At 48.2% G+C, this 25140-nt stretch overlaps 1 protein-coding gene across 4 annotated transcripts in view; it reads right to left on the reverse strand.

Annotated features, from left to right (window-relative positions):
* Positions 1 to 1873: 1873 nt before the first annotated feature.
* The window catches only part of cltcl1 (clathrin, heavy chain-like 1), an 88110-nt gene continuing 64843 nt past the window's right edge, over positions 1874 to 25140 (reverse strand). For 2 of the 4 annotated variants that reach the window (XM_055655416.1, XM_055655419.1), the window contains exons 22-33: positions 24141 to 24298; positions 21668 to 21832; positions 21079 to 21186; positions 17937 to 18104; positions 15184 to 15333; positions 12362 to 12493; positions 12130 to 12240; positions 10191 to 10361; positions 9203 to 9424; positions 6851 to 6871; positions 4665 to 4740; positions 1874 to 2741 (exon numbers count right to left, since the gene is read on the reverse strand). In XM_055655416.1, the coding sequence (XP_055511391.1) occupies positions 2629 to 2741; positions 4665 to 4740; positions 6851 to 6871; positions 9203 to 9424; positions 10191 to 10361; positions 12130 to 12240; positions 12362 to 12493; positions 15184 to 15333; positions 17937 to 18104; positions 21079 to 21186; positions 21668 to 21832; positions 24141 to 24298 (1595 nt within the window). In that variant the 3' untranslated portion in view covers positions 1874 to 2628. Of the gene's footprint in view, positions 2742 to 4664; positions 4741 to 6850; positions 6904 to 9202; positions 9425 to 10190; positions 10362 to 12129; positions 12241 to 12361; positions 12494 to 15183; positions 15334 to 17936; positions 18105 to 21078; positions 21187 to 21667; positions 21833 to 24140; positions 24299 to 25140 lie in introns of all 4 variants that reach the window. The other 2 variants (XR_008725480.1, XM_055655418.1) reach the window with 2 other exon arrangements.

The following is a 25140-nucleotide window of genomic DNA, read 5'->3' on the forward strand; positions in this document are numbered from 1 at the left end:
TGGAGACTTTGTGCCCCACCCAAGGTTTCCGTGAGGTTCCCAGAGGTTTTTGTCCGTCTCCCTACCTGCTTCCACTACCTGCAACCTCCGGCAACCACCTGCAACCTCTGGGAACCGCACGGAAACCTTGGGTGGGGCACAAAGTCTCCAGAGGTTTCCGTTCAGGTTTCCTAAGTGGGACACGGGGCTTAACTCAGCGGGTCAGGCAGCATCTGTGGAGAGCTGGACCTGCCTGCTGCCTGTCCCGCTGAGTTACTCCAGTACTTTGTGTCTACCTTTGCCCCCTGGTGCAGGAAGGACCGTGAATGGGACAGTTGAACCATCAGGCAACTGAGCCAGCCTACGCATTAAGGTGGCACGGCAGTGCAGATGGTAGAGTTGCTGCCTCACGGCGCCAGAGACCCGGGTTCGATCCCAGCTACGGGTGCTGTGTGTACGGAGTTTGCACGTTCTCCCCGTGGGTTTTCTCCAAGATCTTCGGTTTCCTCCCACGCTCCAAAGACGTACAGGTTTGTAGGTTACACAAAAAAGCTGGAGAAACTCAGCGGGTGCAGCAGCATCTATGGAGCGAAGGAAATAGGCAACGTTTCGGGACGAAACGTTGCCTATTGCCTTCGCTCCATAGATGCTGCTGCACCCGCTGAGTTTCTCCAGCTTTTTTGTGTAACTTTCGATTCTCCAGCATCTGCAGTTCCTTCTTAAACACAGGTTTGTAGGTTAATTGGTTTGGTAAATGTAAACATTGTCCCTAGTGGGTGTAGGGTAGTGTTAATGTGCGGGGATCGCTGGTCGGCGCGGACCCAGTGGGCCGAAGGGCCTGTTTCCGCGCTGTATCTCTAAACTAAACTAAAGGGAGGGGTGGAATTGATCTGCCAACAGTCATGAAAACACAATCCAAATGACAATGCAACGGTTCGCATCCCAAAGACGTGCGGGTTTGTAAGTTAATTGCCTCTCTGTAAGTTGCCCCCTAGTGTGTAGGGAGTGGATGAGAAAGTGGGATCACATAGAACTAGTGTGAATGGGAGATCGATGATCAGCGTGGACTCGCTGGGCCGAAACTGAGAAGGGGAGGAGACAGCAAGGGCTACCGGAAAATGGAGCAGTCAATGTTTATGCCGCTAGGGTGCAGACTGCCCAAGGTGCTGCTCCTCTAATTTCTGGTGGTGCTCACTCTGCCCAAGGAGGAGGCCCAGGACAGAAAGGTCGGATTCGGTAAACAGGTTGCAGGAGCTGAATAAGGCCTTTCAGCCCATCTACTCTGTCGTTCGATCACGGCTGCTCTATCCTTCCCCGTCCCTCAACCCCATTCTCCTGCCTTCCCCCTCCACAACCCCGGACACCCGTACTAATCCGCCCCGCTGAGACCTTTATACGTTTAGGCAACAAAACCAACAAAGACGGATGGATAATGAGAATTACATGTGTAAACTTTATTTATTCCTCTCGTGGCATGTTATGGGGGGGGGGGGGGGGGGGCAGTAGGGTGGTGAAAGTCAAATACATATCCATTTCTTAACTTGCCAACCAATATATTTGTACAGTTATGCAAAGTAATATTCACAATGCCTCCGATATTGAAGCTTCCATTAACAGCACACTCTCCGCCACCCGTCCCTCCATTTGTGGAGGCATCTTACTGCCCCTGACCAGCGTTACATTCTGGGTTGAACTGGGTCCTGTACTCATGTCCCCTCCCTGCTGCTCACCGATGTGCCTATCTACAGACAAAGATGTGCCTATCTACAGACCCTAACTGGTTGGAGGTTTCGACAAACAATTACTGTTGCCCAGTTTATCCAGTCACCCTGATACTCATGATTAGCAACCAGGTCTCCTTCCCCTAATAATGTGTTTTTTTTCTCTTTTACACACACACACAACTTACACACACACTTACACACACACACAGTGGGTTTTCCCCCTCCCTTGATTCAGTGGCACACAACCATTTGGCATGGAGGACATAGCTTCGGTGGAGCAGTGACCCAATCTGTCAAAGCCAGAACCTTGCGAAGGCCAAACGCATCTCGAGTGCGGGACCAACGGAGAACGCAAAAAAAAAAAAAAAAACCACACAAAGAAAAAAAAAAAAAAAGATTTTCCGTCTTGCATTCGCATCAAACAAAATATTAAATACTTGGCAAACATGCAGATACCGACACGAAAATAATTCCTCAAGATCTTACTCTGGGGAGTGTTTAAACGCTGCCTTTGCTAAGGGTTTCTTCACCCTCACACCGAGGTGATCTGTACACAGTAACACAGTCTGAGTCACATTGCCAGTGTCAGACTGGGCAGCCGACTGACTGCAGAGTTGTTACCGAATTCCATTCACTGGTTAATACTCGCCCTTAATTTCTAATCAGTGCCTCTCAACAAAGTTGTATTTACTAATTTTTTTTTTTTAATTAAAAAAAAAGCTAGACTTTTAAAGTTGAAATGTAACAATGTAATAAATAACGGTAACAGGAGTCCTGTATAAATGCCATGCGGCAGGCAGGCAGGGTTGCTGTTTGGCCAGCCTCATACATGTCCGTGCTCTGCTGGGCAAGTCGGGTGGAGTCGTGGGGAGGGGGGGGGGGGGGGGGGGGGGGGGAGTAGCAATGACGAAGCTGGCGGGATGTTCTACATGTTGAAGCCGTACGCTGGCTGGGCGGGGTAGCCGGCTGGGTAGCCGTAAGCGTAGGCGGGTTGAGGGGGGACTGGAGTGCTTCCGGATGTCAACATCAGGTGCTGACCTGAGGGGGGGAAAAGAAAGGAAGAAATAAATAAATAAGAAGCAACCCACACAATGTCACAGAAGCCAAGTACAGTTGTTTTAATGCCACCTGCACTGAGGTGCAGCGAAAAGCTTTTTGTTGCGTGCTGTTCAGTCAGTGGAAAGACAATATAACCATATAACAATTACAGCACGGAAACAGGCCATCTCGACCCAACAAGTCCGTGCCGAACAACTTTTTTCCCTTAGTCCCACCTGCCTGCACTCATAACATAACCCTCCATCCCCTTCTCATCCATATGCCTATCCAATTTATTTTTAAATGATACCAACGAACCTGCCTCCACCACTTCCACTGGAAGCTCATTCCACACCGCTACCACTCTCTGAGTAAAGAAGTTCCCCCTCATATTACCCCTAAACTTCTGTCCCTTCATTCTGAAGTCATGTCCTCTTGTTTGAATCTTCCCTATTCTCAAAGGGAAAAGCTGGTCCACATCAACTCTGTCTATCCCTCCCATCATTTTAAAGACCTCTATCAAGTCACCCCTTAACCTTCTGCGCTCCAGAGAATAAAGACCTAACTTATTCAACCTTTCTCTGTAACTTAGTTGTTGAAACCCAGGCAACATTCTAGTAAATCTCCTCTGTACTCTCTCTATTTTGTTGACATCCTTCCTATACTTGGGCGACCAAAATTGTACACCATACTCCAGATTTGGTCTCACCAATGCCTTGTACAATTTTAACATTACATCCCAGCTTCTATACTATGCTCTGATTTATAAAGGCCAGCACACCAAAAGCTTTCTTTACCACCCTATCTATATGAGATTCCACCTTCAAGGAACTATGCAGTTATTCCCATCACAATACGTGATTACAATCAAAGGTAGACAAAAATGCTGGAGAAACTCAGCGGGTGAGGCAGCATCTATGGAACGAAGGAATAGGTGACGTTTCGGATCGAGACCCTTCTTCAGACTGATGTGGTGTTGGGGGGGGGGGGGGGGGGGGGGGGGGGGCGGAAGATGAAGAAAGGAAGAGGCGGAGACAGTGGGCTGAGGGAGAGCTGGGAAGAGGAGGGGAAGGAGGGAGAAAACAAGGACAAACTATTTATTAAGTGGCTAATTGTACAGGGCTCTGGTGAGACCACATCTGGAGTATTGTGTCCAGTTTTGGTCTCCTAATTTGAGGAAGGACATCCTTGTGATTGAGGCAGTGCAGCGTAGGTTCACCAGATCGATCCCTGGGATGGCGGGACTGTCATATGAGGAAAGATTAAAAAGACTAGGCTTGTATTCACTGGAGTTTAGAAGGATGAGGGGGGGGGGGGGGTCTTATAGAAACATATCAAATTATAAAAGGACTGGACAAGCTAAAGGCAGGAAAAATGTTCCCAATGTTGGGCGAGTCCAGAACCAGGGGCCACACAGTCTTAGAATAAAGGGGAGGTCATTTAAGACTGAGGTGGGAAAAAAACTTTTTCACCCAGAGAGTTGTGAATTTGTGGAATTCCCTGCCACGGAGGTAGTGGAATAGGCGACGTTTCGGGTCGAGACCCTTCCAGGTCTCGACCCGAAACGTCACCTATTCCTTCGCTCCATAGATGCTTTATATCTTAGAATAAAGGGGAGGCCATTTAAGACTGAGGTGAGAAAAAGCTTTTTCACCCAGAGTTGTGAATTTGTGGAATTCCCTGCCACAGAGGGCAGTGGAGGCCAAGTCACTGGATGGATTTAAGAGAGAGTTAGACAGAGCTCTAGGGGCTAGTGGAGTCAAGGGATATGGGGAGAAGGCAGGGACGGGTTATTGATTGGGGACGATCAGCCATGATCACAATGAATGCCGGTGCTGGTTCGAAGGGCCGAATGGCCTCCTGCTGCACCTATTTTCTATGTTTCTATGTAATATTCCAGCTCAACGGAGAATGGGAACGTACCAAAGGCGAGCGGAGCTGGTTCAGTTACTTGCTCCTCGTCTTTCCTTAAATTATCTGAAGCATCCAGTTTATCCACCTGCAATTATGAAAAAAAAACACACAAAACCAGTCACTAATTCCACCTCTCGTGAACAAGCTGCATAATAAACCACACAGCCAACACACGACAAAGCCAACGTTGACGGGAGCCACACGTAAATACCAGGCGCAAAGTTTAGTCTACAGCAGAAGTGTTATAGGGTTACGGCTAATGTATTGTTGTTCGCAGTATCCACTGTGGAAGGTCAGGTTACAGCAAATTAGCGGAAACAATTTAGGAAGCAACTCGTGCGTTGAAGAGATGTAACAAAAGGTGGCGGGAAGTTTTGACGATGGTTTTTTTGGGTTTCCCTCTTCTGGGGGATGCTGTAAGAATGCAAACCCACAGCCTTTGTGTTGCTCCCTTTAAGAGGGATGAGGGGCAGGGAGGGGCTGAGCGGAGGCAGCAGTGGCAACAAGCAGCAAAGAGTTATCTGCGCAATTTTGCAAATGTCGACCCATACCAGGTTAACTTGATTGCAGCGTGCAAATTAGCAGTCTATCGTTTAAAAAAAGATTTGTCATTTGATACAAGTACTTTGGAACTAACTGGAAGTTTAAGGAGAGGGGGGAGGGGCGGTGTATGGAATGAGCTGCTGGAGGAGGTAGTTGAGGCAGGTTCGTAACATTTTGCAACGGCATTAGGCCATTCGGCCCATCAAGTCAACGCCGCCATTCAACCATGGCTGATCGATCTTCCCCTCTCAACCCCATTCTCACGCTTTCTCCCCATATCCTCTGTCACCCGTACTAAGCAAGAATCTGTCAATCTCCAACAAAAATAACCATTGCCTTGGCCCCCCACAGCCGTCTGTGGCAACGAATTCCACAGATTGTAGGTACTATCAAATGTTTCAGAAACATTTAGGCAGGCACATGCATAGGGCAGGTTTAGAGTAATATGGGCCAAATGCAGGCAGGTGGGTCTAGTGTAGATGGGACATGTTGGTCAGCGTGGGCAGTTTCCATTTGTATGACTGGCAATGTGGGAGTGGTGAACACAGGCAGAGGCCACTAGGAAGGGGAGATATCGTCACAAGTGATTGGAACAGAATTAGCCCATTCGGCCCATCAAGTCTACCCTGCCATTCAACCATGGCTGATCAATCTTTCTCACTCAACCCCATCCTCCATAACCCCTGACACCTGTACTAATCACAACTTAGCTTCACCACAGTTAATACAGGCATGTTGGATATTGGGGTGCAAAATGAATGAACCCACAATAAATTAGTTACAATCCCTCTTGCAAATAAAAAAGTTGTGGATGATGTAAATATCAGCTGCCCCTCAATCGACTAAAAGGGACATTCTTACTGAACAAATCGAAACTAGAGTTTGCTACTTCTCTCATCCTCACAAAACAGGGTATACTTTGCCATGGAGTCTTTGGCCACAGTTTTAAGAATAAGGGGTTGGCCATTTAGAATGGAGACGAGGAAACACTTTTTCTCACAGAGAGTGGCGAGTCTGTGGAATTCTCTGCCTCAGAGGGCGGTGGAGGCCGGTTCTCTGGATGCTTTCAAGAGGGAGCTAGATAGGGCTCTTAAAAATAGCGGAGTTGGGATATGGGGAGAAGGCAGGAACGGGGAACTGATTGGGGATGATCAGCCATGATCACATTGAATGGCGGAGCTGGCTCGAAGGGCCGAATGGCCTTCTCCTGCACCTATTGCCTATTGGTTGCTGCTGGATTTTCATGCAATGACTGGTGCCGGCAAGTCACCGAAAAAGTTGCGTAAGTGGGACAGGCCCGTTAAAGCATATTATGGGAAACGTAGAGCAAAGATGATGAAGTGTTAATTTGTGTAATAGACACGTTTCACAAACAAGAACGCTAGGACGTAGAAATACATTGTTAGTGAATCTAAATAACCCTAGTCCTAGAAATATATTGTTAGTGATCCTAAATATTCCAGCTAGATACACACAGCAAGCGGTTAGTTTTGCAAATCATAAATTGAATTTAGTCAACTACTTTAGGATGAATTGCAATCAATTACAAACAGGTTAAGAATCTTCCTGCAGGGAGCAACAAACTGCCCTCAACAGCTACTACAGGTTGAGGGAGTTCAATCAACTATGTTAGCAAAATAGCAGGCGGTCACCTTTTCCATTAATTCATCAACCTGCAAGAAAATTCAGAGGTGAAACTTGAAACCTAGAGTAAAAGCACAGGTTAAAAATCACAGGAAAAATCCAGCACAAAAAAATAAAAAAATAAAAAAATAAATAAAAAAAATCTGTGAGCCACACAGAACGATGATGCAACTTCAAAGTGCCCAAGGTACAGAGTAGCCAATGTCAATTTGAACGCAGACCTTATAAGCTACTCGCCAATATTTTTCACAGATGCAGACTCTCAGGGCATTTTACACACTAAGGTACACAAAAATGCTGGAGAAACTCGGAGAAACTGCGGAGTTTCTCCAGCATTTTTGTCTACTCAATGTAGCTAGTAATATCTCCTTAAAGATACACTGCAAAGTGCTGGAGTAGACAAAAATGCTGGAGAAACTCAGCGGGTGCAGCAGCATGTATGGAACGAAGGAAATAGGCAACGTTTCGGGCCGAAACCCTTCCGGGTTTCGGCCCGAAACGTTGCCTATTGCCTATTTCCAGAAGGGTTTCGGCCCGAAACGTTGCCTATTTCCAGAAGGGTTTCGGCCCGAAACGTTGCCTATTTCCAGAAGGGTTTCGGCCCGAAACGTTGCCTATTTCCAGAAGGGTTTCGGCCCGAAACGTTGCCTATTTCCAGAAGGGTTTCGGCCCGAAACGTTGCCTATTTCCTTCGCTCCATAGATGCTGCTGCACCCGCTGAGTTTCTCCAGCATTTTTGTCTACCTTCTATTTTCCAGCATCTGCAGTTCCTTCTTAAACATTTTAAGCACTATCTAGATGAGCACTTGATCACCAAGGTTATGGCAGTACTGTGGCGCAGCGGTAGAGTTGCTGCCTTACAACGCTCACAACGCCAGAGACCCAGGCTACGATCCCGACTACGGGTGCTGTCGGCATCGTGGAGTCCTGGGGCGCCTTGCAGCGGGTCTCCAGCAGCAGTCTCCACCCGGCGCGGCCTGCGGACTTTGGGAGGCGCAGACTCTGGTAGGAGGGGCCCGACTCTGTGAGGACGTCCCGCAGCCCCGACGTCGGACGTTTTAACACCCCGGCGTGCGGTCCTGAACATCGGGCCGCCCGTAGCGGCAACTGCGGAGGGCTTGGGGAGGCCCTGACCACGGGGAATAGTGGAGGAAGAAGACTGACTTTGGTGCCTTCCCACACAGTGGGGAACTTTGATTCTGCTGTGTGGGGATGTTTTATGTCAAACCCTATAGTGTGTTGTGTCCTGTTGATTTTTATTGTATGGCTGTATGGAAATTCATTTCACTGTGCCATCAGGCACACGTGACAATTAAATCTATCTTGAATCTTGAATCTTGTACGGAGTTTGCACGTTCTCCCCGTGACCTGCGTGGGGTTTTCTCTGAGATTTTCGGTTTCCCCCCACACCCCGAGGATGTACAGTACGCCCCGGGCAATGCTGACGACAGAAACTGCACCACAGCGACTGACCGCAGTAGCCAATTCTGCAACCACCGGCCGCCAACCGTCACTGACCGACCGGAAAGACGCGATATAGAAGATGGCCGGACATGAGGAAGAAGACCCGTATACAGGCAGGCGCCAGGAAGCCAGGAGTTGGTTCATGTATGAGAGGGGTTGACCAACGGACAGAGGCAGAGAGAGGGAGGCGTGCCGCTGTAAAACCGGACCCCGCGCGTACCGAGATAAGTATTGTTTTTGTCCTCTTTCGCCATTAACGACTCGAAAGAGGGAGCACATATCGCCAATTCTGGCCTCCCTACACTGGCTCCCAGTGCACTTTCGAGTTCATTTTAAGATACTGTTATTTGTTTTTAAATCTCTGAATGGTCTCGCCCCGCCTTACCTCTCTGAGCTGCTCCACCCATACGCTCCTGCCCGGTCCCTCAGGTCAGCTGGTCAGCTGCTCCTGCAGGTACCGAGGTCTAGTCGGAGGCTCAGAGGGGATAGAGCCTTCTCTGTTGCTGCTCCGGCACTCTGGAACACCCTGCCGTTGCACATCAGACAGGCCCCCTCACTGTCCATCTTCAAATCCAGTGTTAAAACACATTTGTACTCCCTGGCTTTTGACCATGCCTGAGGCTTTGCTTCTGTTTGTGGTGTTTTTGATGTTTCTTTATTTTACATGTCTTTTCCTACTATTTCTTTTGATTGTTATTTTTTGGTGTGTATGAACTTTTTTGTCAATGATTAGTGATGTACAGCACTTTGTTGCAGCTATGTTTGTTTTTAAAGTGCTCTATAAATAAAATTATTATTATTATTAAACCTGATTTGCAACTAAACGGAGGGGGGAGCCTTTTTTCCTGCTGGTCAGATCCCTCAAACCTGTTCCCTTGCAACAAATGCCGACTTACTTTGCTCAGATATTCTCGCATGACCTGGATGAAGTAGGGCATCGCAAAGTCCATGATGTTGTGCCTCCACGACAGCTCGAGGACCACGTCGGGCCGCAGCAGGTCGTAGCAGGTGAACAGGCAAGAGGCAAAACATTCCTGCTTTCCCTCCTCGAGGAACCACTGCAGCAGCTTCTCCGACAGCTCCGTGTCCTTCGACTCTGCTGCGTACTGCATCGCGTCCTGCAAACAGCCATCGAACATTCCCAATTTAGTATGTATTTTATTTTAAAACATGCAAAACAAAAAAAAAGTTTAAAAACTAAACAAAATAACAATAAAATGAACAATAAACCTATATACACCTCGTTGAATCACCTCATAAACATCTCAAATTAAATCTTACATGTTTAAAAAGTAGGAGGACTGTTTAAGAAAGCACTGCAGATGCTGGAAAAAACCAAAGGTAGACAAAAATGCTGGAGAAACTCAGCAGGGGAGGCAGCGTCTGAGTAAAAGGACGTGCCTTCAGAAAGGAGACGAGGAGGATTTGTTTTTGGTCAGAGGGTGGTGAATATGTGGAATTCATTGCTACAGACGGTTGTGGAGGCCGTCATTGGGTATATTTAACCTGCATTAAACTAAACCAGCAATGGACACTGTCACTGTATGTCGTTGTCACTTGGGTGCGGAGCACCAAGGCAAATTCCTTGTATGTGAATACTTGGCCAATAAACTTATTCAGTCATTCAAAGTGTGCCCTGTGCTGTATGGTTCCCGGACTGAGTCAACTTGCAGTAAAACTGTCGGTAGACAAAAAGGCTGGAGAAACTCAGCGGGTGCAGCAGCATCTATGGAGCGAAGGAAATAGGTAACTTTTCGGGCCGAAACCCTTCTTCAGACTGATAGGGGGTGGCGGGGAGAAGGAAGGAAAAAGGAGGAGGATGAGCCCCGAGGGCTGGGGGATGGGAGGAGTAAAACAGTGTTGGGTTCTCAGACTGAGACTTGCCTTGTACAGACGATCTTTTTTGCACAGTTCCACACTCTGCTTCCAGCGATTGTTGCCTTTGTAGAGGTAAGCAGCGATACGCCTGAATTCGATGAGTTCATGCTTCTCCAGGCGCTGTGCGAGGGTGATGTTGTCAAAGTTATCGTACGCATCGATGGATGTACGCAAACCCTGCAGGTAGTGGAACAAAATACGCCACGATAATCATACTAGACAGTCTTCGGCCCAACTTGCCCACATGTCTCAGCTACACTGGTCCCACCTGCCCGCATTTGGCCCCTATCCCTCCAAACCTGTCCTATCCATGTACCTGTCTAACTGTTTCTTAAACGTTGGGATAGTCCCAGCTTCAACCACCTCCTCTGGCAGCTCGTTCCATCCACCCACACCCTCTGTGTGAGAAAAGGTTACCCCATAGATTCCTATTAAATCTTTTCCACCTTCACTTTAAACCTGTGTCCTCAGGTCCTCGATTCACCTACTCTGGGCGAGACGCTCTGTGAGTCTACACAAACTATTCCTCTCATGATTTTATGCACAGAGAATTATCTCCAGAAAATAAAAGTTTACTCATTTTAAAATGTTCATATCTACTCCAAACAAATGTTACTGGCAAGAGAGATAACGCTACAGAGAGAAAGCTTATCCACAAATCTAGAGCCACTGCCTCACAGCGCCAGAGTCCCAGGCTCAATCCTGATCTTGGGTGCTCTCAGTGTGGAGTTTGCACGTTCTCCCCGTGACCCGCTTGGGCTTCCTCCGGGAACTCCGGTTTCCTCCCACGCCCCAAAGGCGTGCGAGTTCGTAGATTAATTGGCCCATGTAGGGAGTGGGATGTGATCACAGAACTGTGGGAACAGGTGATCGAGGGAGGGGGCAGCATACTCAGTGGGCCGAAGGGTCTATTTCCACACTGAATCTACAAACTAAACATTTTGACCATGCAAATAAATGCCTAATTTGCATCGTGCATAAATTTAAAGGGGAACAAAGAACATTTAATCCATGGGACGAAACATTCTTGAATGAATTAATACTTTATTGTCGCAGTGAAATTCTTTGCTGGCATTCCCAAGGTATGCAAATAATCACCACATAGAGGGCGTTTACAAAGTACAATAGACAATAGGTGCAGGAGTAGGCCATTCGGCCCTTCAACCCAGCACCGCCATTCATGGCTGACTGCTATCTTCAAGAGCCCTAGCTAGCTCTCTCTTGAAAGTATCCAGAGAACCAGCCTCCACCGCCCTCTGAGGTAGAGAATTCCACAGACTCACAACTGTGTGAAAAAGTGTTTCCTTGTCTCCGTTCTAAATGGCTTACTCCTTATTCTTAAACTGTGGCCCCTGGTTCTGGACTCCCCCAACATCGGGAACATGTTTCCTGCCTCTAGCGTGTCCAAACCCTTAACAATCTTATATGTTTCAATAAGATGCCCTCTCATCCTAAACTCCATAGTGTACAAGCCCAGCCGCACTATTCGCTCTGCATATGAAAGTCCCACCATCCCGGGAATTAACCTTGTAAACCTACGCTGCACTCCCTCAATAGCAAGAATGTCCTCAAATTTGAAGACCAAAACTGCACCCAATACTCCAGGTGTGGTCAAGGGATTATACCCATCAGATAATCAGTATCCTCCAAACCTAGCTTACAGTTGTAAATATGTTGTTTCCTAAACCTTACAAGACATTGACTAAGATGACAAAGTGTTGGAGTAACTCAGCAGGTCAGGCAGCATGGAAAGGTGACGTTTTCGGGTCGGGACCCTTCTTCAGACTGAAATCACTTTTCTCCAGAGATGCTGCCTGACCCGCCGAGTTTGCACGGAGTTTCCACGCTCCCCCCCCCCCACCCTAGTGACCCGCAGGGGTCATGTATCTATCCACGGTCGGGTCGAGACCCTTCTTCAACGTAGGAGTGTGCGCTTGTCACGTACCTGGTAATCCTCCTCTTCCGTCAGCAGATTATTCAGCGCCTCGTTGACAGATTTGTTGTTGTGATTCTGCACGGATCGCAGGTACGGCTTGATCAGCTGCAACTGGTCCACCTGTAACCAGACAGAAGGCATTCATTCACTCATGGGCGGGTGAGGTACGTACAGCTCAGGGCAATGCTACGCAAATTGCACCCTGTTCCACACAGCACTTCCTTGTAAACAAGAGGCTCACCTTACTGAAGAAGGTGACTGCCCTGGTGTGGTCCAAGCGTGGTGACAACACCATTAAGAGATCGTTGATCAGTAGTGGTTTGAAGTCCAGGTAAAACTGCAGGGCCTTGTAGTACAACTCCACATTGGCAACCTGAGGGAGAATGTCAATTAGTAAATGATACGTCAAGTGTTATTGACAATATACAGCGTTTCACAACTAGGTTGTAAAGTTTCTGACACAACTTGATGGATCAGAACTAGATTAGTAACTATCCTTTGGGCAGCACGGTGGCTGCTGCTCCCCCCCCCCCCCCCCCCCCCCCCCCCCCCCCCCCCCTACCCCCAAAAGGCTCTGCAGAGAGTAGTGCGTTCCGCTGCACGCACTATGGGAACTTCACTCGCCCCCCTGCAGGAACTATACATCAGAAGGTGCAACTCCAGAGCCAACAACAGGAAAGCAGCCAAGGGGGAAAGGGGAGATGCAGCGAGACCTGGGTGTCATGGTACACCAGTCATTGAAAGTAGGCATGCAGGTGCAGCAGGCAGTGAAGAAAGCGAATGGTATGTTAGCTTTCATAGCAAAAGGATTTGAGTATAGGAGCAGGGCGGTTCTACTGCAGTTGTACAGGGTCTTGGTGAGACCACACCTGGAATATTGGATAGACTTGGTTTATACCCTCTAGAATTTAGGAGATTGAGGGGGGATCGTATAGAAACTTACAAAATTCTTAAGGGGTTGGACAGGCTAGATGCAGGAAGATTGCTCCCGATGTTGGGGAAGTCCAGGACAAGGGGTCACAGCTAAAGGATAAGGGGGAAATCCTTTAAAACCGAGATGAGAAGAACTTTTTTCACACAGAGAGTGGTGAATCTCTGGAACTCTCTGCCACAGAGGGTAGTCGAGGCCAGCTATATTTAACAGGGAGTTAGATGTGGCCCTTGTGGCTAAGGGGATCAGAGGGTATGGAGAGAAGGCAAGTACGGGATACTGAGTTAGATGATCAGCCATGATCATATTGAATGGCGGTGCAGGCTCGAAGGGCCTACTCCTGCACCTAATTTCTATGTTTCTAACAAGGTCATGGGAGATCTCTTCCACCCCAGCAACGGACTGTTCCAGCTGCTATGGTCAGGCAAACGCCTCCGTTGCCATGCTGTGAAAACGGAGAGGATGAGAAGGAGTTTCTTCCCAGAGGCCATTAGGACTGTAAACTCCTATCTCTCCAGGGACTAACTTTACTGAACCATTCTACAGTTTTTTTTTTAAAATTGCTGATTTTTCCCTTTTTCTTCCCTCCCACAAATATGTAATATGTGAATATGTGATTCTGTTGCATTTCTGTTTTTACTTTGTTTTTTTGCACAATCCGCAGTTTTTGTAGTGAATGAAATCTTCGCGCGTGTCGCCCGTCCCATAACTGACGGCCCGAGACCCTGGCGCGACGCAACATCTCACCTCCGACACAGCAGCTGAACCAGGCAAACGATCGCCGAACTCGGCCTGGGGCTCACGGCCGTTGCGGTCCGGATCCGCCCCCCACTTCTACTCCCAGAGCGGGGCCAAGAAAATTGAAGATAGACACAAAATGCTGGAGTAACTCAGCGGGATCTCTGCAGAGAAGCAAATGGGTGACTTTTCGGGTCAGGACCTTTCTTTTCAGACTGAAGAAGAGCCTCGACACCGAAACGTCACCCATTGCTTCTCTCCGGAGATGCTGCCGGTCCTGCTGAGTTACTCATTATTATCTAAATGGTGGCCGATTGGGAAAGGGGGAGATGCAGCGAGACCTGGGTGTCATGGTACACCAGTCATTGAAGGTAGGCATGCAGGTGCAGCAGGCAGTAAAGAAAGCGAATGGTATGTTAGCTTTCATTGCAAAAGGATTTGAGTATAGGAGCAGGGAGGTTCTACTGCAGTTGTACAGGGTCTTGGTGAGACCACACCTGGAGTATTGCGTACAGTTTTGGTCTCCAAATCTGAGGAAGGACATTATTGCCATAGAGGGAGTGCAGAGACAGTTCACCAGACTGATTCCTGGGATGTCTGGACTGTCTTATGAAGTAAGACTGGATGGACTTGGTTTATACTCTCTAGAATTTTGGAGATTGAGAGGGGATCTTATAGAAACTTACAAAATTCTTAAGTGGTTGGACAGGCTAGATGCAGGAAGATTGTTCCCGATGTTAGGGAAGTCCAGGACAAGGGGTCACAGCTTAAGGATAAGGGGGAAATCCTTTAAAACCGAGATGAGAAGAACTTTTTTCACACAGAGAGTGGTGAATCTCTGGAACTCTCTGCCACAGAGGGTAGTTGAGGCCAGTTCATTGGCTATATTTAAGAGGGAGTTAGATGTGGCCCTTGTGGCTAAGGGGATCAGAGGGTATGGAGAGAAGGCAGGTACGGGATACTGAGTTGGATGATCAGCCATGATCATATTGAATGGCGGTGCAGGCTCGAAGGGCCGAATGGCCTACTGCTGCACCTAATTTCTATGTTTCTACTCCAGCTTTGTGTCCATCTTCAAATGACATCGCGCTCTCCAGACGGCTGTGCGTAAGTATGAAATCTCGCGCGACCTTCGCGGCTCAACGCGGCCACAAGGTGGCGTAATTTGCAAGCCATAGACACGCAAGTGGGAAAGTGCCTTAACAGTTGTTTAAGAAGGAACTGCAGATGCTGGAAAATCGAAGGTAGACAAAAATGCTGGAGAAACTCAGCGGGTGAGGCAGCATCTATGGAGCGAAGGAAATAGGCGTCGCCTATTTCCTTCGCTCCATAGATGCTGCCTCACCCGCTGAGTTTCTCCAGCATTTTTGGCTACCTGTGTAATTAAGAAATACCTTTGCAATGATGTCTTTGTACAGCCCTTCCTTCCAGGCATCAGTGGGTCGGCTCATCATGGTGATCACTGCATTGTCATATTCTTCATACTTGTCGTACAGGAAGACCAGCTCGGCCCACAGATGGGCCTGCTCAGCAGCACGCAGCACCTAGACAACCAAACCACACAGCCTCATTCATCTCGCCAGGGAAATTGGTCTGCCGACAGTCATAACACACAACAAGACGCACGAAATCAAAGTGACAAGCGGAAATTCTCAGTAGAGGCATAATTCACTCCCTGCTACCTTCAGGTAGAAGGTACAGGGGCCTGAAGACTGCAACGTCCAGGTTCAGGAATAGCTACTTCCCCACAGCCATCAGGCTGTTAAACTCGGCTCGGACAAAACTCTGAACATTAGTAGCCCATTATCTGTTTATTTGCACTTTATCAGTTTATTTGTTCATGTGCGTATTTACGTATATAATGGTATATTTGGTCGCCTAATTATAGGAAGGATGTCAATAAAATAGAGAGCGTACAGAGGAGATTTACTAGAATGTTGCCTGGGTTTCAGCAACTAAGTTACAGAGAAAGGTTGAACAAGTTAGGTCTTTATTCTTTGGAGCGCAGAAGGTTAAGGGGGGACTTGATAGAGGTTTTTTAAAATGATGAGAGGGATAGACAGAGTTGACGTGGAAAAGCTTTTCCCACTGAGAGTAGGGAAGATTCAAACAAGGGGACATGACATGAGAATTAAGGGACTGAAGTTTAGGGGTAACATGAGGGGGGGAACTTCTTTACTCAGAGAGTGGTAGCTGTGTGGAATGAGCTTCCAGTGAAGGTGGTGGAGGCAGGTTCGTTTTTATCATTTAAAAATAAATTGGATAGTTATATGGATGGGAAGGGAATGGAGGGTTATGGTCTGAGCGCAGGTATATGGGACTAGGGGAGATTATGTGTTCGGTACGGACTCGAAGGGTCGAGATGGCCTGTTTCCGTGCTGTAATTGTTATATGGTAATATGGACACACTGATCTGTTCTGTAGTCAATACCGACTATGTTCTGTTGTGCTGAAGCAAAGCAAGAATTTCATTGTCCTGTCTGGGGACACATGACCAAAAAACTCTCTTGAATCTTGACTCTGTATTCAAGAGTTCGGTTTAGCTTTTAGAGCTAACGGAATCAAGGAGAAGGCAGGAACGGGGTACTGATTGGGGATGATCAGCCATGTTCACATTGAATGGCGGTGCTGGCTCGAAGGGCCAAATGGGCTCCATCTGCACCTATTGTCTATGTTTCTAAAGGATTGGTGATGTGCAAAGATTGGGGCGGAGGGGGGTGGGGGGGGGGGGAGTCAGTCTACCCCACGACAGAAGGGGCAGGAGTTGTACAGTTTGATAGACACAGGGAAGCATAATCTCCTGTGGCGTTCTGTGCTGCATCTTGGTGGAACCCAGTCTGTTGCTGAAGGTGCTCCTCAGGTTGACAGGTGTGTCATGGAGGGGCGGGGTGAGCTGTATTGTCCAGGATGCTCCGCAGTTTGAGGGGCATTTTCCCAGCAAAACCAGTTTTAGTGTGAACGGGACCAAGCTAAGTAAAGAGTCTCCACGTCAACAGCTTCAAAGCAAGGCTGTGGCTGGAGAAATATTTATGAATGTTAAATATCCAGATCGGGCAACGCCCAGGGAGAGAAACAAATTAATGTTTCAGGTCGATAACCTTTGTTGGCAGCAGGAAGAGAAAACAGGAGCGGTTGGTGAACAAATTTGGGGCGGCACCATGGAGTTGCTGCCTCACAGCGCCAGAGACCCGGGTTCGATCCTGACTATGGGTGCTGTCTGTACTGAGTTTGTATGTTCTCCCTGTGACCACGTGGGTTTTCTCCGAGTGCTCCCACACTCCAAAGAGGTTAATTGGCTTCAGTAGTGATTGTAAATTGTCCCTGGTGTGTTTACTCTCTAGAATTTAGGAGATTGAGAGGGGATCTTATAGAAACTTACAAAATTCTTAAGGGGTTGGACAGGCTAGATGCAGGAAGATTGCTCCTGATGTTGGGGAAGTCCAGGACAAGGGGTCACAGCTTAAGGATAAGGGGGAAATCCTTTAAAACTGAGATGAGAAGAACTTTTTTCACACAGAGAGTGGTGAATCTCTGGAACTCTCTGACACAGAGGGTAGTCGAGGCCAGTTCATTGGTTATATTTAAGAGGGAGTTAGATGTGGCCCTTGTGGCTAAGGGGATCAGGGGGTATGGAGAGAAGGCAGGTATGGACGGGATACTGAGTTGGATGATCAGCCATGATCATATTGAATGGCGGTGCAGGCTCGAAGGGCCGAATGGCCTCTACTCCTGCACCTAATTTCTATGTTTCTATGTTTAGGATAGTACTAGTGTACGGGGATCGCTGGTCGGCGCAGACTTGGGAGGGGGCCTGTTTCCGCTGTGTATCTCTAAACTAAACTAAATTGAATTCCTCACAGAATGAACATTGCCACACATATCTGGAAAGGCACCGAACACCAGATTATCCGCAAGTATTTCCTCCTGCAACCTCGGCTCATTTGCCAATTCCTCGTTCATGGAAGCTGGCCAGCATCGGCCCAATTTCGATTGGACCTAAAGCAAGGGTAGGCAAGGGGAACAAGCTTGGCTGGCGTGGGCAAGTTGGGCCAATGGGCCTGGCTCGGCGCAGTGACTACCCCAACCCACGGGTTAACGGAGAGTTTATCGTCAATTGCCTCTGTGGTGTCAACGACTGTACAAATACCTTTGGAATGTTAACTCTGGACCAGAAGAGTTCCAAATGCTCTCGCATCTTCTGAGGCTTAAACTTGGAGTAGAGGATTGCCAGCTCTGTAAACATTCCCATATGAGCTCGTTCTAAACCCAACGCCGCTTCCAAGAGGGCTATTAGCTCTTCGAAGTATCCTCGATCCTGGAAGATAAAGACAACAGCAGTTATAGAGTGATACAGCGTGGAAACAGGCCCTTCAGCACAACTTGCCGACACTGCCCCATCCACACTAGTCCCGTCTGGCCCATATCCCAGTAAACCTGTCCTATCCTTGCACCCGTCTCATTTTTCCCCAAAACGTTGCAATATTCGCTGCTTCAACTCCCTCCTCTGGCAGCTCGTTCCATACACCCACCACCTTTGTTGACATCAGGAAATACATTCTCCTGCAGCCTAGAAAATGAAAGATACAAGGAGTGGGGAAGCTGGAACCTTGAGCAAAATGAAAACGATGCACTGAGAGGAACTCAGCAGGTGAGGCAGCATCTTCAGAGACTGACAGGTGACGTTTAGGGTCACGGTACTTTTATCAGATTGAGTGCAGAAAAGTGGGAAGGAGAGGCGGGGAAAGGCCAAAATGTGTAGGAAGGAACTGCAGATGCTGGTTTACACCCGAGATACACACAAAATGCTGGAGTAACTCGGGGAGAGTCGCTGCCTCACAGCGCCAGATACTCGGGTTCGATACTGACTACGGGTCTTGTCTTACACGGAGTTTGTACCTTCTACCCGTCACCCCGCGGGCTTCCTCGTGTTGCCGCGGTTTCCTCCCACACTCCGACGCGCATGGATTTGGAGATTAATCGGCTTTAATAAAATCGCAAATTGTCCAGAGTGTGTGGTATAACGTTAATAATATTTCTAGATAAAAGGCATCCATGAATTTGATAGCGAGACTTTGCCACAATAGAATGGTAGTTCAAGTTTGAAGGGACAAACTACCTAATCCTATATATATATATATATATATAAATATATATATATATATATATATAGATATATATATATATATATAAGGAGTAGAAGAATTCGGCCCATCAAGTCTACTCCGCATTCAATCATGGCTGATCTGTCTCTCTCTCTCCTAACCCCATTCTCCTGTCTTCTCCCCATAACCCCTGACATCCATTACTCTTTGTGAATCTATCCATCTCTCATCTCCTTCCTAAAAGAACGTCCTTTCATTCTCAGGCTATGACCTCTAGATCTAGACTCCCCCACTAGTGGAAACATCCTCTCCACATCCACTCTATCCAAGCCTTTCACTATTCTGCATGTTTCAATGTGGTTCCCCCCCTCATTCATCTAAACTCCAGAGAGTACAGGCCCAGTGCTGACAAATGCTCATTAGCCTACTAATTCCTGCGATCATTCTTGTAAACCCCCTCTGGCCCCTCTCCAAAGCCAGAACATCCATCCTCAGATATGGTGCCCAAAATTGCGCACAATATTCCAAATGCGGCTTGACCAGCACCTTATAGAGTCCCAGCATTACATCCCTGTTTTTGTATGCAGGTCTAGGGTTGCCAGCTGTCATTAGCCGGTACATCCCGTATATTGGGCTAAATTGGTCTGTCCCGCACCGGACTGCCCTTGTCCCGTATTTGGCTGCTGCCACTCGGGTCGAGGGGACTGTGGGGTCGGAGCGCCGCGTAGTGCAGCCCATGGAGTGCAGCAGCAGCAGCGCCTCGCATGTGGTCCCGTCGGCCAGATGTCGGACCTTCACTTCACACCAACACCACAACCACCCCTCCTTCTCACGGCCGATCATCGGTTCATGAGTTGGATGGGGCGCCGAACTTTGTGCGCGCCCAGGCCAAAGCGCCTCAGCTGGCCCGCCGGCTGGGCTTTGTGTGCAATCCAGCACCCGGGCCAACTCATCATTCACCCAGCCACGGCCAAGTCGGTCAACAAATTGCCGTCCCGTACTTTGACCGTTTGTCACTTATTTGGGAGTGAGGAAGTTGGCGACCCTGAGCACTTCCCACAGATGCATGACACGGCAGATCCTGCATTCACCGTTTCAACATGGCTTCAAGCTTCCTGCAGAATGACTGTGGCATGAGTCACCTGCACTCTTTACTCCACTGCCCTCACCAACACCCAGTTACATCAGCTGCTTATAAATAGCTTTCCATTAGGTCATGCTGAAGGGAAGTAGCATATTAAACTGTTAGAATCCCAAAGCAAATTGCATTGTACTTTGCTTTGGCCAAGCAAGACTTTGCACGTTGGTAAATGAGGCAGCAAATACTACGCGCAAGATAGCAACTCATTTTAAACCGGCAGCAAGAAATTTAGAGATGCAGGATGGCCTGAGTGTAATCATGTATTGTCTTTCCGCTGACTGGATAGCAAGCAACAAAAATGTTCACTGTACCTCGTTACACGTGACAATAAACTAAACTGAACCAAACTGTGGGAGACATTTATGTTTGAGCAAAACATAGTGCTGGAAGAACTAAATCAAATGCTAGTGGAACTCAACGAGTTAGGCAGGATGTTTAAGAAGGAACTGCAGATGCTGGAAAATCGAAGGAACACAAAAATGCTGGAGAAACTCAGCGGGTGCAGCAGCATCTATGGAGCGAAGGAAATAGGCAACGTTTCGGGGCCGAAACCCTTCTTCAGACTGATGGGGTGTGGCGGGGAGAAGAAAGGAAAAAGGAGGAGGAGCCCGAGGGCTGAGGGATGGGAGGACTAACAAAATTGGGAGAATTCAATGTTCATGCCCGCAGGATGCAGACTCCCCAAGCGGAATATGAGGTGCTGTTAGGCCTATGAGTTAGGCAGGATCTGTGGAGGGAATGGACAGGCAATGTGTCTCTACGTTAAACTAGAACCAAATTAAATGGAAATAGTAAAATAGGTTAAGAGATTTCAGCCAAGTGGTCACTTCTCCTTACGAGCCAGAAAGTTAAAACTGCGGGTTTGTAGATCAATTGGCCTCGAGTGTGCAAGGAGTGGATGAGGAAGTGGAATAACACAGAACTAGTGTGAACAGTTGATCGACGGTGGGTGGGCCGAGGGCCCGTTCCCATGCCGTGGCCCCCAAACTAAACATTCAATAGACTTTGTTGATGAGGCCCAGTCTACTTGACTGTCATGGAGTTACCTGGTAGTAGATGATCAGCTCCTCTAGTTCATCGGCGTGGATGACAATGTGCATCCCACAGATTTGAGCCAGGCGGAACTCCTGCCCGTCTACACAGGCAAAGCAAACCTGATAGGAGATTAAAAACATCATTAAAACACTCGGCCACACTGTTCTGATGCCCGCCAGACAAATGCCAAGTGTGCGCGTGAAAGTGGAACTTTCGCAGCTTTTATTCCTGTGAACCTCACATGACTGATTAGAACGAGAACATTTCTCACTCGGAAAGATAACTCGGCAGCACGGTGGCGCAGCGGGAGAGTTGCTGCCTTGCAGCACCAGAGACCCCAGTTCAATCCTGACTACGGGTGCTGTCTGTACGGAGTTTGCACGTTCTCCCCGTGTGCCCCGGTTTCCTCCCACGCTCCAATGACACGCAGGTTTGTAGGTTAATTGGCTTTGGTAAAATAGTAAATTGTCCCTGGTTTGTAGGATAGTGTTAGTGTATGTGTTGATCGCTGGTCGGCGCGGACACGGTGGGCCGAAGGGCCTGTTTCCGCGCTGTGTCTCTAAAGTAAAACTAAGCTGGGTACAGCTTATCAGCTCCTACCTCTTTCCAAGTCCTGGTGCTGTTAGCTTTGCGAGCACTGTCCACGGCAGCCTGGTACTCTCCAAGGTGCACCAGAGTAGAGGCCAAGCGAGCAAAGTTAGAGACGTTATTGTACAGTAACTTGGCTGCATCATACATTCCATCATCGTAGCAGCGATCACCAACCTATAGTTCAGAATCAAACATTTTAATCAATCTTCTGTTACCGATTTGGAATTAATCCACAATTTACAAACGAACTGCAGAATTATACAATTTTGGATTACAATCAGCCACAATCGTCCCTGTGCCGAAGAAGTCTCCCATCACCAGCCTTAATGACTACCGTCCTGTTGCCCTCACTCCGGTAATCACGAAGTGCTTCGAGAGATTGGTCCTCCAGCACATCAAGGACTATCTACCACCAGACTTCGACCCCCACCAATTCGCTTATCGCCAAAACAGATCCACAGAAGACGCCATCACCGTAGCTCTCCACTCTGTGCTGAGCCATCTGGAGCAGGGGCAGAGCTACGTCCGGATGCTCTTTGTGGATTTTAGTTCAGCCTTTAATACAATCATCCCGGACATCCTCATTGGTAAACTGGTCACTCTCGGCCTCCCCACTGTCACATGTGCCTGGATTAAGGATTTCCTCACAAACCGGCCCCAGACTGTGAGACTCGGCCCCCACCTCTCCTCCACTCGCAGGTTGAGTACCGGTTCCCCACAGGGCTGTGTGCTAAGCCCCCTCTTATACTGTCTCTACACCTACGACTGTAGTCCGGCCCACAACAACAACCGCATCGTCAAATTTGCTGACGACACTACTGTGGTCGGACTTATTTCAAAGGGAGACGAGGCAGCCTACAGAGAGGAAGTCCTGAAGTTGACAACCTGGTGCTCAGAAAACAATCTGGCTCTGAACACCAGGAAAACAAAAGAGCTCATTGTCGACTTCAGGAGGCACAGCACCGACTTAGTCCCCCTACACATTAACGGCGAGTGTGTGGAGAGGGTCAACACCTTCCGGTTTCTCGGCGTCCATATCGCTGCTGACATCTCCTGGACGGACAACACGACGGCGGTCATCAAGAAGGCTCAGCAGCGGCTGCACTTCCTGAGGGTCCTCAGGAAGCACAACCTGGACTCTAACCTGCTGCTGACCTTCTACCGCTCGTCCATCGAGAGCCTGCTGACATACTGCATTACAGCATGGTATGGCAGCTGCACCATGGCAGACAGGGAGAGGCTTCAGAGGGTAACCAGGACAGCGCAAGGATCATTGGTTGCCCTCTCCCCCTCCCTGATGGACATCTACACCTCCCGCTGACTTAGCAGGGCAAAGAAGATCACCAAAGACAGCTCCCATCCTGCGTTTGGACTGTTCGACCTGCTGCCCTCTGGAAGGCGCTATAGGTGCATCAAATCCAGGACAAACAGACTCAGGAATAGCTGCTTCCCGAGAATTATATCTACCATAAATTCAAATCCACACATGCACTGACTACACCGCCCAACACGGACTTCCATCTGTATATATGTATATATGTATGTAGCGCCGTAGAATTTGTGCACCTATTCCCCCCCCCCCCCATCTCCCTTCTGTTTTGTTTTTCTGTTTCTTGTTTTTTGTGTAAAATTGTATGTATGCACTGAGTACGAGCAGCTTTCAGTTTCACTGTACATGTATAGTGACAATAAATGGCATATCTATATCTATCTATCTAAAAAACCTCTTCATGCCAGGCACCTTTATTGTAAAAGAAGCATTGCGAGTAATGGGGGTGGGTGGAGGCAGATACGATAGTGGTGCTTATGATGTTTTTGGATGGGAATGTGGAGATACAATAGACAATAGGTGCAGGAGTAGAGGCCATTCGGCCTTTCGAGCCAGCACCGTCATTCAATGTGATCATGGCTGATCATCCCCAATCAGTACCCCGTTCCTGCCTTCTCCCCATATCCCTAACTCCGCTATCTTTAAGAGCCCTATCTAGCTCTCTCTTGAAAGTATCCAGAGAACCTGCCTCCACCGCCCTCTGAGGCAGAGAATTCCACAGCCTCACAACACTGTGTGAAAAAGTGTTTCCTCATCTCCATTCTAAATGTTTTACCCCTTATTCTTAAACTGTGGCCCCTGGTTCTGGACTTCCCCAACATCGGGAACATGTTTCCTGCCTTTACCGTGTCCAAACCCTGAATAATCTTATATGTTTCAATATGATCCCCTCTCATCCGTCTAAACTCCAGAGTGTACAAGCCCAGCCTCTCAGACCAAACCTGCACACAATACTCCAGGTGTGGTCTCAATAGTGCCCTGCCCAACTGCAGAAGGACCTTTTGCTCCTATACTCAACTCCTCTCGTTAACCGTCCATGGCTCGCCGTAGCGGTCTGTAAAACGTACAGTTGATGCCACAATCTGAGATCGCCTACATCAAGATGTGAGCAGAACAAGTTTAAATTGAAGATTAAAAAGCCGGATGACTCGCCTGTTGAATGTGGGCGTTGTTGGGTCCATTGACAAACTCCTCCAGCTCGGATAGACGGTTAGTCTTTGCCAGGGCAAATATCAACTCAGTCTCAACGTAAGACTCCTTGGCTTTCTTCTTGGCCATTTGCAGAAACTTCACCAAGTCTTCCCAGTTATCTAGAGGGGTTAGAGGTGGCGTACATAGTCACACAGCCCGGAAACAGGCCATTCGGCCCAACTTGCCCGCACTGACCAACATGTCCCACCTACACTAGTCCCAACCTACCATATATCCCTCTAAACCTGTCCCATCCATGTACCTAATTGTTTCTTCAACGTTGCGATAGTCCCTGCCTCAACTACCTCCTCCTCCGACAACTCATTCCACACACCCACCACCCTTTGTGTGAAAAGGTCACCCCTCAGAATCTTATTAAATCTTTCTCTCCTCACCTTAAACCCATGTCCTCTGGTCCTCGATTCCCCAACTCTGGACAAGGGACTCTGTGTGTTTACCCGATCTATTCCTCTCACGATTTTGTACACCTCTATAAGATCACCCCTTGTCCTCCTGCGCTCCAAGGAATAGAGTCCCAGGCTGCTCAACCTCTCCCTGCAGCTCAGACCCTCTAGTTCTGAGACCCTCGAGACATGTCCACTGTTAATCCTGCATCGAGCAATATTTAATTAACCGATTGTTTAAGAAGGAACTGCAGATGCTGGAAAATCGAAGGTAGACAAAAGTGCTGGAGAAACTCAGCGGGTGCAGCGGCATCTATGGATCGAAGGAAATAGGCAACGTTTCGTCCCGAAACGTTGCCTATTTCCTTCGCTCCATAGATGCCGCTGCACCCGCTGAGTTTCTCCAGCAGTTTTGTCTACCTTTAATTAACTGATGTTTAGGGCACAAGGAGGGGAGTGGAATTGAAAAACATTTGAGCACATTTCTGCAGAGCCGTAGTTAGCAAGGCACGAGGTGAATGAATTTACTCGAATCACAAAGGGTGGCTGAGTGGCGT

Source organism: Leucoraja erinacea, chromosome 25 (genome assembly GCF_028641065.1).
Source record: "Leucoraja erinacea ecotype New England chromosome 25, Leri_hhj_1, whole genome shotgun sequence".
Taxonomy (NCBI): Eukaryota; Metazoa; Chordata; class Chondrichthyes; order Rajiformes; family Rajidae; genus Leucoraja; species Leucoraja erinaceus.